The sequence below is a fragment of the Talpa europaea genome (genome assembly GCF_964194135.1).
Source record: "Talpa europaea genome assembly, chromosome: 6".
In the NCBI taxonomy this organism is placed as follows: domain Eukaryota; kingdom Metazoa; phylum Chordata; class Mammalia; order Eulipotyphla; family Talpidae; genus Talpa; species Talpa europaea.
In genome coordinates, this window is record NC_140072.1 from 93934657 (window position 1) to 93950898 (window position 16242).

The following is a 16242-nucleotide window of genomic DNA, read 5'->3' on the forward strand; positions in this document are numbered from 1 at the left end:
AAGGCACTGAGTGTCTGGGTGGATCAGAAAATAGAATCCACCATTCTGCTGTCCCCCAGGCAATGTACCTTATCTCCAAAGATAAACACAGGCTCAGAGCAAAGGGTTGGAAAACAATCCTGCAAGCAAATGGAACCAAAGGATGCAGTGGAACTAGTCACTGTAGCCTCCAGGAAGGGGGCCAAAGCATTTTGGGGGTGCCTAAGAGGAATCTGGTATAACTTCTCATGGACACCTTTATATCAGAGAAATTGTTGTCTATTTTTGCTTATGTATAGCATATGTTCCTTCAGTGAAGAAACTCACCTGTAAAAGTACCATAATATAAGTCAAGCTGATTTTAGGGCCTATTAAATCAGCATCAGTTTTTAAACCCACTAGTACTACTTTGTAATTTAAATGGAAAACCACACGTAAATAAAATACCCTCACAGGCGGTCCATAAGCTTATCAATCTCATTTTCTGCTTATTGCTGTTCGGGACATGTTTTGTGCTTTAGAGAGTGTGGCCACTTGGCCATGTATGACCACCCTAGACTATTCTTTTCCCTGAGGGACCTGGAAGCTGAGGACCTGGGTTCAAATCTGACTGTTTGTGGAATGACCCAAAGTGCAACTTACCTGCTATACCTAAGTCATATTAATAGTCTTAAGAAAAATCATATCTATATACAAAGAAGTTTAATAATAGCTAATTTAATAATAAGTGCTTTAATAAGTTTAATAAGTGCTTATATGCTAAGTATGTGCTAAGTATTCTATGCATATAAATTTTAAACAAATCAACGTTATAAAAGGCATCATTTCTACACAAAGGCCAATTTAAAATGCACTTTGACAAGTTTTGAAAAACGTATATACCCATGTAATCACCGCTACAATCAATATTCTTCTAAATATTCATTCTTATCGCTGAGTAATGCATTCCACTACACAGCTATACCGTAATTTACCTGTTTAGCTATTAATAAGATATCCAGTTTGGGGGTCTTATGAATAGTTACTTTAAACATGCAGGTACAAGCTATGTTTTGTGGTATTGTGGGGACATGAGCATAATTGTAGGGTTATATGGTAAATATGTTTCACTTTATAAGGAATTGACAAATTATTTTCCAAAATGGTTGCTGCATTTTATTTCCCAGCAGTAATGTATGAGAATTTCAGTTGCTCCCTGTCCTTCTATTTGTTTTGTATTAAAGTATAATTTAAAACCACTAAAATTTGCCTAAACAATTCAGAAAGTTTGGAAAAATACAAACATTTGTATGTCACAATAAAAATCAGGATACAGAAAAATCAGGATATAGAACAATTTCATTACACAAATTCCTACATGTTTGTTTGTAGTCAGCGCCTCTTCTCACACTTTTTCCAGGCAACCACTAATCTGTTTTCTGTCCTTTAATTTTGTCTTTTCCAGAATATCATAATTAGAAATACATGGTATGTAGTCTTTAAGTTTAACTTCTTCCATGTAACATAATATTCATGTTATGTGTCGCAGTAATGGACTCTATTTCACTGTATGGAATATCATAGGATCGTCACCATTTGATAAACATATGGTAGTTTGCAGCTTTTAGCAACTACAAATCACTATATACATTTGGACAGCTTTTTATGTGAAAATTAATTTCATTTCATTTGGGATTACTATCATAAAGAAACTGTCATCCTCTTCTAAGATGACTCATTTTATACTCCTAATAGCAATATCAGAGTTCCAGTTACTCCATATCCTCACTGCATTTTTTACATTTCATATTTAGGTTATGCTCAATTTTGAGTTCATTATTTTTTATGGAATGCAATATATGAATTCAGGTGTTGTTTGGATGCTTTTGCATCTGGGTATCAAATTTTAGTGGACTCTCATTCTGTTTTATTGACTTATGTGCCTATTCTTTCTACAATGCCTTGATTACTATAGGTTTAGAATAAATCTTAATGTAAGGTAATATAGTCATTCTCATTTTAGTTTCTTTGTGTCTGCATATAAATTTTACAGAAAAATGTATTGAATTCTACCAAACCTTTTCCTGGGATTTTGCATGGAATTGTGTTGAACCTATAAAGTCAGTTTGCGAAGTGATATTTTAACAATAATAAGTTTTTCAGTTCATAAAAATGGTATTCCTCCACTTATTCAGTATTTTTGACTTTTTTTAAATCATTGTTCTGTTTCTGTAGTTTTCAGGAAACATATTTTGCACATATTTTATTATTTGTTCCTACATATTCCAAACTTTTCTTGTGCTATTAAATATGGAATTAAATTTTTTAAATTTCTCATTATTTAATACTAGTATAGAGAAATATTGTTTTTGTATATCTACCTTATATCCTACAACTCACTGATGAACTATCAGAGCTTTTTTGTAGGCTCTTCAGAGTTTCCTACATAGACAATCATTTTGTTAATATAGTTCTATTTCTTCCTTTTCAATCTGGATGCTCTTTTGGGGTTCACTTCAGTATAAATCAATGGAACTGTAACTTGAAAATCTTAAAATTTAACAAGTTATGCATGCAGAACAGTTTCAGAAATGACTATACACACAAGCACTAGGAAATATAGATGATGGTGATTATTTCCATTCAGTTCTCTTTCAAGATGATACATATGTAAAAACAAGCACTGTCCTATGTGATGAGGAATGTAATGGTGAAGAAAACAAAGTCCCTGAACTCACAGGAAAAGACAGACAATAATAAGGTAGTGATCACTGTTCTGAAGGAAAAGCAGATAAATTGTGACAGAAGGGAAGGGCGGTGGCATTTGAGCAGACCTAAATGAACTGAGAGACTGGCAAAATCTCGGGCACAGGAATTCCAGGCAGAAGGAGTAACAAGAAAATTGCCTTGATACAGGAATGTGCTTGACATTTTCAAGGATGAGAAGAGGGTCTAAGGTCACTGCAGTAGTTAGCAATGGGGAAAGTGGTAGGAAATGAGAATAGTGGCGAGCTAACGAAGAAACACTGTAAGTGATGTTGAGAAATTCTGACTTTATTCTAAGTGTTATGGGAAGCAATTGAAAGATTAAGAGCATGCATAGTGCTCTTATTCTTGAAGAGGCCTATAAAGTCACTGCCTTAGTGGGGGAGACTAATAATAAACAAATACATAGCAGAAAAATACATACATGTGTGAAAATGCTAGGTTGCTCATTGTTCTGGAAAAAAAAAAGATCATTGTTGTGGGGAAGACAGGCTACTGAATGGCACGAAGCGGGGCAGGGTGGGTCAGTTAGGAAGTTAGGTGGTATTAGGAGAAATGATGGTAGCTAAGGAGAAAAGACAAAAAGTTCTCTTTTGTGTATGTTGAGTTTGAGATATTATTGTATTTGATATTTAAATACAAAGACATTTATTCATTAGAATTTATGAACACTGTTATGTGTGAGGTACTCTTCTAGTTGCTGGGATTATTGAGGTAAATAAAGACTGCCTAGAGGGCCTCCCCGGTGGCGCAGCGGTTGAGCGCTGGGTTGCGAAGCTGCCCGCGGCCTCAGTGGCACCGGTTCGATCCCCGGCTGCTCCCCGGCCACCGCAGGAGGGTCCCACATGGCGCGCAGACCTCTCCTGCCGCCCGCTGCTCCACTCAGCAGTGTGCTTCAGTCCTTCTGCCTGCTCTGCTCCCCGCTCTGGCTCTGGTGAATTCTCTCACCCTCCCGCGCTTCTGACTGTACCCAGTGCATGTATAAACTAAACAAACAAACAAACAAATAAATAAATGAAACATGCCTCAATTAAAAAAAAATTTAAAAAAAAAAAAAAAAAAAAAAAAAAAAAAGACTGCCTAGAGATATTAGCTAACATAATGGTGATAATTATATTGGGGTAGGTGTTTCTCAAGTAGACACGTGTACATCTTGAATCTATCAACGTTATATGTCAACTACACTTCAATTAAAAGACTGACTTTGTGGAGTTTATCTTATAGTGGGGTGGGGGAAAACAATAAACAGTCATATGTTAGGCATATGCAGGAAAATAAAGCAGGTTAAAGAGGAAAGACAATGCTAGTGGGTATAAGGAAGTGGGGTCTTTTATATAGAGTTGAAAGGGAGAGTGTCTCTAATAAGAAGAGACTGGAAGGAGTGAAGGAGTAAGCCAAGAACCAAGATGGGGAGAGCATTTGGAAAAGATAAAGATGGAACAGCAAGAATGAAAGCCCTGAAACAGGATGCGCTTGGCAGATTCAAGGAACAATAAAGAGAGTAGGGTAGCCGGAGTAAAGCAGATGAGAAGAAAAACAAAAAAATGGGCTGGATAAGAAACAGGAGGCTAGAACAAATAAGGATTTAGGCTAGATTGTAAAGATTTTGCTTTTTACTAAGAAGTATTGGAGGGATGTGAGCAGAGGAGTGGGATAATCTCTGTTAAAAGAATCACTCAGGCTACTGTGTCAAAAAGGCTAGAGAGAAAAGGGAGGAAAACAGGCAGGACGTTATTCTAAGCTTATGAAACAGATGAGTGTGGCTTGTTGCAGTGGGAGATGGGCAGTAAAAGCCTTGATGGGATCACCTAGGGAAGCAAGAATGAAGAGGTGAGGTTTGAGATGGAACAGGACTCCTTTCCAGGAGCTTCCATTCCATGGGGCAAGAAAGAAAATAGTCCTGTATATGTTACAGGTCAGGTGATAGGTATTATGTAGGAAAAAAAAAGTCGGGGAATGGGCTAGACAATGATAGCAGGGGTATGACTATGCCTGTTATTTGTCAGAGATGCAGTGAAATCTGTGAGTCTGGAGTTTAGGGAGAAAACAGGTTGCTTACCTAAAACTTATGGTCCTCAACATGTTTAACAAAACGAAATAAGCATCACTCAGAGTGTGAATGGGAGTCGATAAAGAAATAAAGAAATCTGAGAACTGAGCCCTAGGAGCTTCCAGCATTTAGAGTGGAACATGTTATATTGAGCTTTGTTTTATGAAATTCATGCATGAAGAGAAAATAGTTGTTACCAGAGCAGCCCCCTCTCCAAGCCATTTAATTTGCTACTGTTCGCTCAATTTTTAGACCCGGCTGGAGGTATTTTTCTATACCAGCATTCCTCAGAAAATTGCATAAACAGCTGTTAAAAATGAAGATTCCATGCTTTACCCCAAGCCTACCAAATCAACCTCTGGGACAGGAGAAAAAAAAAGAAAACTCTAGATGATTCTCACACCCTTAAATTTGAAAAACACTGCATTAAAGACAGGGAGAAAAATTAAAAGACAGAGTGACATAGTAAGGGTAAGATAGACAAAAGTCAAACTTGGAGGGCTCTAACTCAATTTTGTGATAAAAGGGAAGCTCCTGAGGGTTTGAAGAGGGGGGCTCAATCATCATATCTGCAATATGGGATAGGATGGGAAGACTTAACATGCAAACACAAATTCAACTCCTAAAATCATCCTGATGGTAATGGGTTCCTAAAAGTACTGAAATTCCTCAGTTTTTAACACACATGATATATATCACATATAATAATATATTTTTAGGATATTTTTACATGAATGGATTTTTAAGAAAAAAAAAAATTTAAATATCCTGTATTTTGTGCTTAAGACAGGAGGAAAAATAATTATTTGGGATAAAACAGTCAAATTGTTCTCAGTATAATACAAAATTAGGCATTATTCTAGAAGGGTTATTGTAATTTCTTCCAATCAGGAAGGTACCGCTATTTCATATCTTTTATATTATAGTACTAAGTGTAATAGAAAGAAATCCGTATCTAAATTATGTCATTTACTCTACTTTATTATGGAGACACAATATATAGATATAATTGAGAACTGGAGATTTATTTAGAGGTCACTTGTTAAGGTACATCTTAAAGCAAAACATCTTTGTGCACATAAAAATACAGTTGACTCCATTTTGATTTATGAAAAATAAATTTATTACGTAACACCTTGTTTTTAACAATGTTCAATTTTTTTTTTAAATTCAGAATACTTGTGTCATTCATGTAAAATAGTTTGATACAGTACATTGTATGTTATAGGTTTTTTTTTTTCCTCAAAAATTCTAAGGCTCTCCTACTCCTTCTCCTTTGCTGAAGTAAGGGCACCCTAAACAACGTGCGAACGAGTTTTTTAAAAGAAAATTAACTGAACAAAATTTTAATAGCACTACACCAACCAGCTTTAAAATCAAGACAAAATATCTGAATTGGATGCCGCACCTTTTTAAGGAATTTATCATTCATGCTTTTTTCATCTTAAAGCATGCTCACAAATCAGCAACACCAACAGGAAAAATAAAACACTGTCTATGACAATCATTTTAGTTTGTTTGCTGAACCAAACAGGTTTATATCAATGACAACATACTTAATTACTATCAAATAGCAGCTTTAATACCAGTCAAGTCATAGATTGAAAATAAAAACAAACATCTAAGTTGGAAATTAATCTTTGGGAGTTTTGAAACCTTTCTGGAAAAACCATGTAGCCTTTTGTACTTTGAAAAAAAACCCAGCAATATTCTTGGTCAAAAAACACTGATTAATGTAGAAAATGAATCAATTCACTGATAAGACACTAAAATGAAAAGTGTACCAAAATAATCTCATTTTGAGGCTTGGTTATTTTGATGAGTTAATATATACTGTATGTTTCAAGTACCAGTTAAATGTGTGTGTGTGTTTGTGTGTGTGTGTACTATTGGTCAGATAATGTTGTTACACTGAAAGAATCACCACATACAAAGACAAATGCTTGCCCCTAGCACATTTCACAGCTTCAACTGCTACAGACTGTCACTGAAAAAAATGCATTGGTCAGTCTGAACCATGTCAAGTAAACTATGGAAGTAGCAAATCCACAACACAAACTGTGCTAGCACTTTCTTTTCAAGTCTAACTCCAAAATAAGTACAACTTGGAAGCCACTACCCCAATCTGTGAAAAGTGGTGGAACTTGGATACTGGACACTGTGAATATGTGGTTGTACAGTACATTCTCATGGCCCATACCAGGTTCCTGCAGAGAGCTGCACAGTCAGTCCTGCAGCATTTGCAACAGTGCATTGACAATATTCCAACGCAGCTCAGTACCGGTGTGTTTGATGTGAGTACTGCGGAGGCTGCTGGGAGGTAGTTGAGTATCCCATGCTGCTCTGTGGCTGTGATGTGCTTGGTCCAGGGTTGGGATAGGCAGCATGTGGATTGGAACGCTGGAAAAGGAGATGGGGGGAGAAATGTGATTCAGGTGTTTCTGAGATGGCCATATCCCAATCCAAAAAAGCTAATAAGTGCTTGAAGTGTCATTTCAGGGCTGTACAAATGCAAATGTCTTATGCTATGCATTAGCTTTAGAATTAAAATGACAAAACCCCTAAATCTTTTAATTTCAGCTTTTCTTTATTAAGGTCTGAAGTACTGCTAGTAAATACTACTAAACCAACTCTTATTTTGTTGTATACTACATTTTTTCCTACAACAGTAACACCTTTTTATGCTGTTTTGTGTCTACTGATATTTAATAATTTGCTTGAGAGGTTTACACATTAAGTTAATGTATACCGTTGGAAATTCAAAAGCAAATTCACATGCTCATTTCTTTAACAGAAAGCTCCCCAACACACATATTACTAAATAAAATGAGTATATCAAGAAAAGATACCACTGAAACATCATCTTTGGCATTAAATATTTTTATGCCCTACAGAATAATCAATCTTATTTCCTACTATAAGTTACATACAAAAGTAAAATATTTATTGAAATACAAGAAGAGGGGCCTCCTTGGTGGCACAAGGGATTAAGTCTCAGCACTATGAAACTATCCACAGCCACTGCAGCAAGAGTTCTACCCCAGGCCAGGGAGCTAACCCCTACATGGCGCAGCAGACCTCTCCTGTCTCGCCTGCTGCTCCCCTCAGCAGTGTATTTCAGTCAATTCTCCTGTTCCGCTCCCCACTCTTGTCTCTGGCAAATCCTCTCACCCCTCCAGCCTATACTCCAGTTCTTGTATATATAAATAAATCTTTTAAAAAAAGAAAAATGGTATTCTCAATTCTACAAATAGTACAAAGGGAAAGAACAATGATAGAGTTGAATCCTCTAATTTTGATCTATTGTATTACAACAAAGACCATAAAAGATTTACCACAACTCATTACTTTCCCCTTTTGAAGCATACCTAATAAATCATAAATTACAAATTCTGCCAGTGCTACAAAGTAACATTTTTAAAAAAGTGATACATGAATTGCAATCAGAAATACTAAAAAAATCACCCACAAAACGAACCAAAATAAAAACATCAACAAACAAAAAGACAGTAACATTTTTTTGGTTTTAGCAGCAACAGCTATAGAGTATGGTTGGCTGTGCTTCATTTTAAGGATGCATCATCTTAGTGTGCAAACACATTCTTGATCCAAGAAAGATTTACTCTTCCCATGCAAATGGGGAGGAAATGATGCTGGTGCAAACATCAAACACCCAAAGACATCTATCCTTGATTTCCTCTATTTGCTTACTGAGGGGAATTATTATGCAGGCAATGATTTCCAAGGTTGGTGAACTGAACCTTTTCTTAACTAAAAAATAGCTAATATCTGATTTTTTAAGTGCAGTAGCAGTGTCTGTGAGTATTGTCAGTTTAATAAGATCTCTTTTGCTCTTTAAGTAGATAAATAGCTCTAAATAGTCAAGTTTTCAGTTTTTCCCACAATGAAACCCAATTTAGTTGTAAAATATGATTTAAATGAATGGGAAAGTGTATTACAATGTTCAAAATGGTTCTTTCAGCAAAGGAACTGACAATATCTCTTGATAGAATCCAGAAGTAGGCAATGGAGCAGTCTTTACAGTCAGATCTAAGTCTGAAGTCCTTTGCCCACCAATGGTTCACTAAGTAAACATGTGAAAGTTATTTAACCCCTGTGAGCTTCAGTTTTCTGAAATGACAATGTCAACACCTCACAGAGTTATAACAACTAAAGGAAATAATGTATGTTTCATACTTAAGTAGTAGCTGACACTACTACTACTCAGTAGCTACTCAGTAACCTCCTCTTCTTCTTATAACCATCACCAGGACCACTCACAACCTTTAAGAAGTGCTTACTGTATACTGTGAATGCTACCAAGAATTTTAATGATAATGCTAATAAAAATGATAAAAGTATCTATGTTGGGCTAGCCACTTTGCCTTAGGCTACATTATCTCATTTAATCCTTCCTATAACCTCACACTAACTATTGTCTATAGTCTACAAATGAGAAAACTGAGAATAGTTGAACCACTTAAAGTTACCTAGAAGTCAACAGCTGGGCTGGGATTTGAAAGCCTGTATTCATTCATTCATTCATTCATTCATTTATTTATACATACATACATACATACATACAAGCACTGGGTACAGTCAGAAGTACAGGAGGGTGAGAGAATTCACCAGAGCCAGAGCGGGGAAGTCAACAGCTGGGCTGGGATTTGAAAGCCTGTATTCATTCATTCATTCATTCATTCATTCATTCATTCATTCATTTATTTACACATACATACAAGCACTGGGTACAGTCAGAAGCACAGGAGGGTGAGAGAATTCACCAGAGCCAGAGCGGGGAACAGAACAGGCAGACTGACGAAGAAATACACTGCTGAGGGAAGCAGCGGGCGCGGCAGGAGAGGTCTGTTGCGCCATGTGGGACCCTCACCGGTGGCCAGGGATTGAACCAGCACTGCAGAGGCTGCGGGCAGCTTCACAGCCCAGAGCTCAACTGCTGCGCCACCAGGGGAGGCCCCGAAAGCCTGTGTTCTTACTTATTGTTTCAAAACAACAGAAATCATTTTTTTAGTTAATATTATAAGCTAGGTAAGATAAGACATATCATGTCTACTTCCACAATTGACAAGTTAGGCTTTCCTAGTTTCATTTTACAGATAAAAACTAACATCGGAAAATGTTATATTATTTATCTAAGGCAACATAGTTAATAAATGGCATTATTTAATTTTGATCATTCAAAAGTCTCATCATCCCCTACCATACCATTGTGAGCACTTTTCCATGCTGATAACACTTCCTAACAATGTATTTCCTTAGGTACATAATGGTCAATATTTTCCCAATTAAATTTTATTTTCTGATGTTCACAAACCCACATGCAAATACTGACATGGCAGACAAATACAAAATAAACTTGAAATACCTGATAGTCTGAGGTCATGATTAGTCCACCTGAGGTAGTGGTAGGAGGAACAACTCTCACTTTTTTCAACGGGGGTCCCTGTGTATGACTGCTGTCTTGATTCCCTGGGTGACCAGTTCCATTAGTATGGTTATTGCCCTGTTGCTGCTGCTGGTTCTTCTCAATTGGTTAAACAGAAAAATACAGTTCAACTCAGAAGGAGAACCAAATTGAAACAAACCAGAAAATGTTATGGTGGCACTGAATAAAACAAGAAGCTGCCAACTATACTTTAATACTTACTTTGTCTCCTTTGTCATCAGGTTCTTCTTCCGTTAAAAATTCTCGTTTTGGGTAAGGGATTTGACAACCAGCAAAAACGCTGATCACGAGAAAAAAAGAAAAACAATTTCTGGTATACTAATCAATATTACAAATGCTCTGCTAAAATGGTTTTCATTTTAATCTTTTAAGACAGACTTTGTATCCATATTTGTAATACCTTTCATGCACCTGTGACAGGATGAATCATTTCTTCTAATCAGTCACATTATAACAAGCCATCTGAGGACTTTTCATTGCATAAAAATAATCAATAATCAGCTTAGCATGACTCAACTTTCTTCTTTTATCCCAGCATTATTTTTTTATTACCAAAGACAGAAAACCAAAAATATAAATTCAGCTGAAATGTCACTTTTCAAACACATTTTTTATGTTCCTTATTAGATTTAAAATAAATGATGGCATAGGAAAAAAATTTATTTGAGAATGGGATTTGCAATTGGAGCACAAAACTGTAACCATAGAAATGAGCAATCTCAGTGAGTATGAATGATTACTACATGCATAATCAACCTTCAGTAAATAACTGATTAATGTTGAAACTAATGCTAACGATGTTTCACAAAGCAAGAGTAGACTGCCTAAATGACACTCGAGTCATAAAAGCTAATTTTGGGCTTGCCTTAAGAATATTCTTCATACTCCATATAAAAGGATTGGCAACCTAGAAGGACAACTGAAAGAAAGCAAGCCCTCCCCAAATTCTATCATGTTGGTGAGTTCATTAATTGATCACTTACTCTGATGTAGGAAGTGGGTCTTCTAAGAAATAGGGATCCTGCATAGCCTGTTCTGAGGTAATTCGCTTTATTGGGTCCATAGTAAGCAACTTCTGAAGCTGAAACCACAAATCATAAACACTTTGCTAAATTACTTGTCATAGTTATACTCTGGCAATATGTGGGAGATATATGGCTTTGATGATTGTTATCACAATTTGTAGAGTATTTCATTGCCCAACATTAACAAAAATATTCCTAATTATTAAATTTAGTGTAGTAATTCACATTTTAGTCATTCTAATATTCGTGATCTCAGTTGGTTCTCCTGTAAGTCTTCTTACTCTAAACCAATGACCATTTCCCCACATTATCTAAACTGCTTTGTCTCATCTTAGAATAGGATTAAAATTCTTATATTTATTATTTTTCTATTAAGGAGAAACTATACTAGCCACAAGTGGTTATAATGACTTAATTTCTAATTACTTAAAACAAGTTAAATTAAAAACTTTCCCAGTCACATCAAGTACATTTCTAGAACTTCACAGTCACATGTGGCTAGTGACTACCCTACTGGTCAGCACAGATAATAAGAGAAATTTCTCTTGGATAGTGTTGCACTAATCTGAAGAAATAGGGTGACTGATATAGAACGGGCAAAGTACTTAAGTGATTGAGACTCTGGAAGGACTCCCCTGGGGTTCAAATTCTGACATTTATTAGTTGAGTACTGAATGACTCTGACTAAGTCACTTAACCTCTCTGTAACCCTATTTGTCAAATAGAAATTAAAAATAGTACCTATTATCACTGGTTTGTTTTGGGGATTAAACGAGCACATGGAAAGGAATTATAATGGTGTCTAGCACAAAGAAAGTACTATATAAATGTCAGCTATTATTATTATCACTATTATATATGTAGAAAAGTCATAGTAATGTGAAAATTCGGTAATTTTGGGTAAAACATAGTTACTGAAGGCTCATAAATTAGAATATTTAATTTTACACATGAATTATGAGATTATATAAATAGTGGCCACTTAGTTTATAATCTTTGATCTAATGCAATGATTTTCAGGCTTTACAGTACATCAAAATCAGCCCAAGAGCATGTTTTAAAAATAGATTCCTAGATCCTTTTCCGGTTCATAGCATGATGATTGGGTGCTCACGCGGCTGTGTGAGATGTGCCTCCCTTAAACCTTGTTACGACGTCGGCACATTACCCTTCTGACGTGAAAAAAAAAAAAAAAAATAGATTCCTAGGTTTCACTTCCAGAGCTTCTGATTCTGACTGGTATATCTGGGCAGGAGCACAAGAATCAACATTTCCAGTAAGTTCCCAGATGATTCTAATGCTGCTAGACTAGGGCTAAACTTTGAAAAGCAAGACACTAACAGACACATTGAGACTTAATGGGCAATTACATACTTAGAAGATAGAAGGATATAAAATATTCTAAAATGTAGGGTTAATTAGATTTAAATTTAATTTTTATGATCTGATATTTCAGTTGAAGCACACTTTATTTTCAGAGTTGAAAGGAAAAGCATGGTTTTGTTATTTAAAACACTCAACAGTTTTATCGGAATTATAATAAAGCTTTCAGAAAGCACTCAAGATAGATCACCCGGGTAAAAGCAAGCAAAAAACTACAAAGAAAACATATTCTCTAGAATTTCAGTGGTGATGATAGTGAGAGTCACCACAAATTACAATGAGTAGCAATGAATTGGGAGAAGAGTAATTTCCCTAAATTGTGAATTTTGGCCTCCCACTACTATCATTGTTTTGTTAAAATAAGTAAGTTCATAATGCTGATGAATCTAACATACCTTCTAATTTGGATCCTGTTTTAAGTATATTATAATAAATCATTATATGGATAATAATGTTACAATATGATAGGTTAAGCACTGCTTTTTAAAGTGTTGATATGAAATATATGATATATCACTTGACTTAAAAATAAGTAGAACATCTAGAAGCAGAAAGAAAAGAAAAGAACACAAAGAGAAGTAGAAATAGAAGAAATGTTTGCAAGTGGCCTGGTATTATAATAAGAAACTTTAATCCAGTCAAAGTAAAAATATTCCCATTTAACAAACTCATTTGATAAAATAAAAATACTGGGAATGAAGGATTGAAAGGATCTTAAGGCAAGCAAAATGCAACATGCTTCTCCAAACTCCCCCTTTATACATTATATAACTTCATAGGAAAACATTATTTATTATGGTGTAAAAGTGGAAGTTTTATTGTAAGCAAATTTAAGTTGGCAATACTCAAATATAAATCTTATTACAAATTACCGTCACAGTACATGGATTAATTTATATTCTAGGAATAATCATTTTTCCAGTATACACTGATAAATACTGTATCTCATACTCTTCCAGAAATAAGAAATAAAATATGCCATTACTGAAAGAATTCAAAACCCAAGTCTTGGGAGTTTAAAATTTTGTAAACAATCTTTCAGAGAACTAAAATACAAAACCTATAGTACTTATTTCTGAACAGTGGGATTACTTTCCTTTTCATTTTTCTCTGAAAGTTTTAAAATTTTAAGATAATTGATAAAAACCAATAAATGTGATTTAACAGTGCTCAACAGTCTTGGTAAAAAGGCAAGCAAATAAACTGCAAAAGAAACATATTCTCTAGAATTTCAGTGGTGATGGTACACTGAGTAGCAATATAGAAAACCTATTAGAAAACCTAATGTAACTAAACATTAGCCTGTCAAATCATGTTAAGAGTTTGGAAAAACAAATATTTTGACGTCTTTTCTAGTAGGCACAACTAACTCTGCATTTACCATTGAAATATTTTAAAAGTGCTGAGTAACCATATAAATTAACCCAAATAAACCCGGGGTTGGGCTAATTAGTATTGGGGTGGGGGAGGGAAATACATTTCATTAGAACTATTCTCCAAGGCTTACCAAGTGGAATGCTTTACTATCTGGTTTTACTTTGTGTTTTTCCATATACTTGATAAGGCTGCAGTTGGTATACCTGAAAGAAAAATACTATGAAATATCTATATTAGATTGAGGTTAATTTTACAAGGACTGAACTTTTTTCTAAAGAGAAATACTTTTATCATTTAGATTAGGACTACATGTTGAAAATAGTATAATCAGCACAAAAAGCATAGCATTAAGCCAATTTTATATTTCATTTAATATTCACATTAGTCATTTTAGTCAGGATTAAAAACAAGGTTAATTTCATGAATAATAGCAGATGTTATATAGTTCCTTTTTTAACATGCACGTTCATCTCAATAATAATCCCATATTTAATTTGGTCTTACCAGTAGGTTTAAAATTTAAAAACATAATTGTTAAAGGTCTGTCTGAAAAAATGGACTTCTCCCAGTCACCTGATCTTGAATTGTAAGTAAGTGTAATATTCCTTCTCTACAAAACCTGCTTAAAATTTCTGCACAACCTAGGTAGGTAGGAAAGTAGTTATTAGAAAGGTTTGTTTAATGCTTCTTACTACTACAGGTAAGTACTTTCCACTCATGTCTAGCTTTTAGAAAGCATTAAATATGGACAGAAGTGAATGGTTTTCTTTTTATATTCAATTCAGCTGCAAAAAGTAGACATTTATCTTTCTTTATATGATAATCTAAACATCATAAGAAACTAAGACCATTATAATGTAAGATATTAAACAAAATTATTAGAGAAATATTTTACTTAGTATTCCATTATGTGAATATTCAATCTTTTACTAAATAGTCTGGACAGGCAAAAATCAAAAAAGCATCAATTTTTCTTTCCAACTTACGTATTTCTTCTGAAATCTTTCATTAATGTTGAATGTTCAGGCATCTTTTTTATATCTTCCCAGTCTTTATCTGTGGAATATATCGATAAAATCCTGTATCATCTAGATTCCTACTTTCAAGAATTTTAATAAAAGGTTACCTCAATTTTCATTACATTATCCTATACTTTTTACCTCCATGAAAGCACAGACTTTAAATGAATGATCAGCTACAGTAAACACCTTATCCTGAACTATAAATAAATTCCCCATACTTTGTATAGCATTAGATCTCTCAATGTTTTACTATGTATTTTATATATTTTCTCAATTGACTAACTAGAGAATTATAAATAATAAATTATTAAATACTTCTATTTTTATTTTTAAAACCACTTTTCCCCCTTTCCCACTAAATTTCTTCATTAATTCAGCAATCAATCTCATCAACAATAAATGTATATCTTTCTCCTAAGTAGTTTTAAGGTGCATTTCCTATTATATAGCCCGCCTCACTTTCACCGTATTCATATATTGTTTATATCAGTAATCAATGTAATCAAAGTAATAATAACTGTCTGAAATAGAATACAGACGATGACTAGTCAGTTGGTGCTATGATTAGCTTCAATAACATTAATAAAAACAATCCTAGCTACTAGATAAATAAGGTAGAAAAAGCTTCAGCTACTTTTGCTGGCAAACAATACTTGCAAAACAGCTTGCTTTCTCCATTACTACCAACAGACTTTTGTAAGCGTTTACCAGATGCACAGCACTGTAACAGGTATCTTTATAGCACCTATAGATTTTACATGGCAATTAGTTTTTCTTTCAACTTACTTGTAAAAATATTTGCTACCTCTCCTCCACAGATACCACATATTGTAAATTAAAAAAGTATATCTTTTAAACACCTAAACGGAATTTTCTGCTTAACTATTTCCTTGCTTTCAGTTTCTCTAATTTTGTCAACTTCTCTTAATTATACACTCCTAGAAAATATTTTAAATTTGATCTCTATTCTCCATCCTTATTATCATTTAACAACTAGAGTACTGCTTGTAGGTAAGCAGCGGCTTTCCTTGACATGTGACTTCTCTTTAATTTTTATATACCACTGCCATATTAATCTTATAAAATATAACATAAACCATGTTACTAGTTTTCAAGAACTTATCATGGATTCTTTACACATCAAATCTAAACTCTGACGTCTGCTTTTCAAGTTCCTTCTAAGGTACCCTAACT

The 16242-nt window shown here is 34.5% G+C and overlaps 1 protein-coding gene across 3 annotated transcripts in view; it reads right to left on the reverse strand.

The window, feature by feature from the left end:
* Positions 1 to 7048: 7048 nt before the first annotated feature.
* CDK8 (cyclin dependent kinase 8) overlaps positions 7049 to 16242 on the reverse strand; it is a gene marked incomplete at both ends in the record, with an annotated part of 94439 nt that continues 85245 nt past the window's right edge. For 2 of the 3 annotated variants that reach the window (XM_084234573.1, XM_084234575.1), the window contains 6 exons: positions 7049 to 7174; positions 10161 to 10319; positions 10443 to 10521; positions 11225 to 11322; positions 14157 to 14229; positions 15013 to 15082. In XM_084234573.1, coding sequence (XP_084090699.1) covers positions 7049 to 7174; positions 10161 to 10319; positions 10443 to 10521; positions 11225 to 11322; positions 14157 to 14229; positions 15013 to 15082 — 605 coding nt within the window. The remainder of the gene's footprint in view (positions 7175 to 10160; positions 10320 to 10442; positions 10522 to 11224; positions 11323 to 14156; positions 14230 to 15012; positions 15083 to 16242) is intronic. The other variant, XM_084234574.1, reaches the window with a different exon arrangement.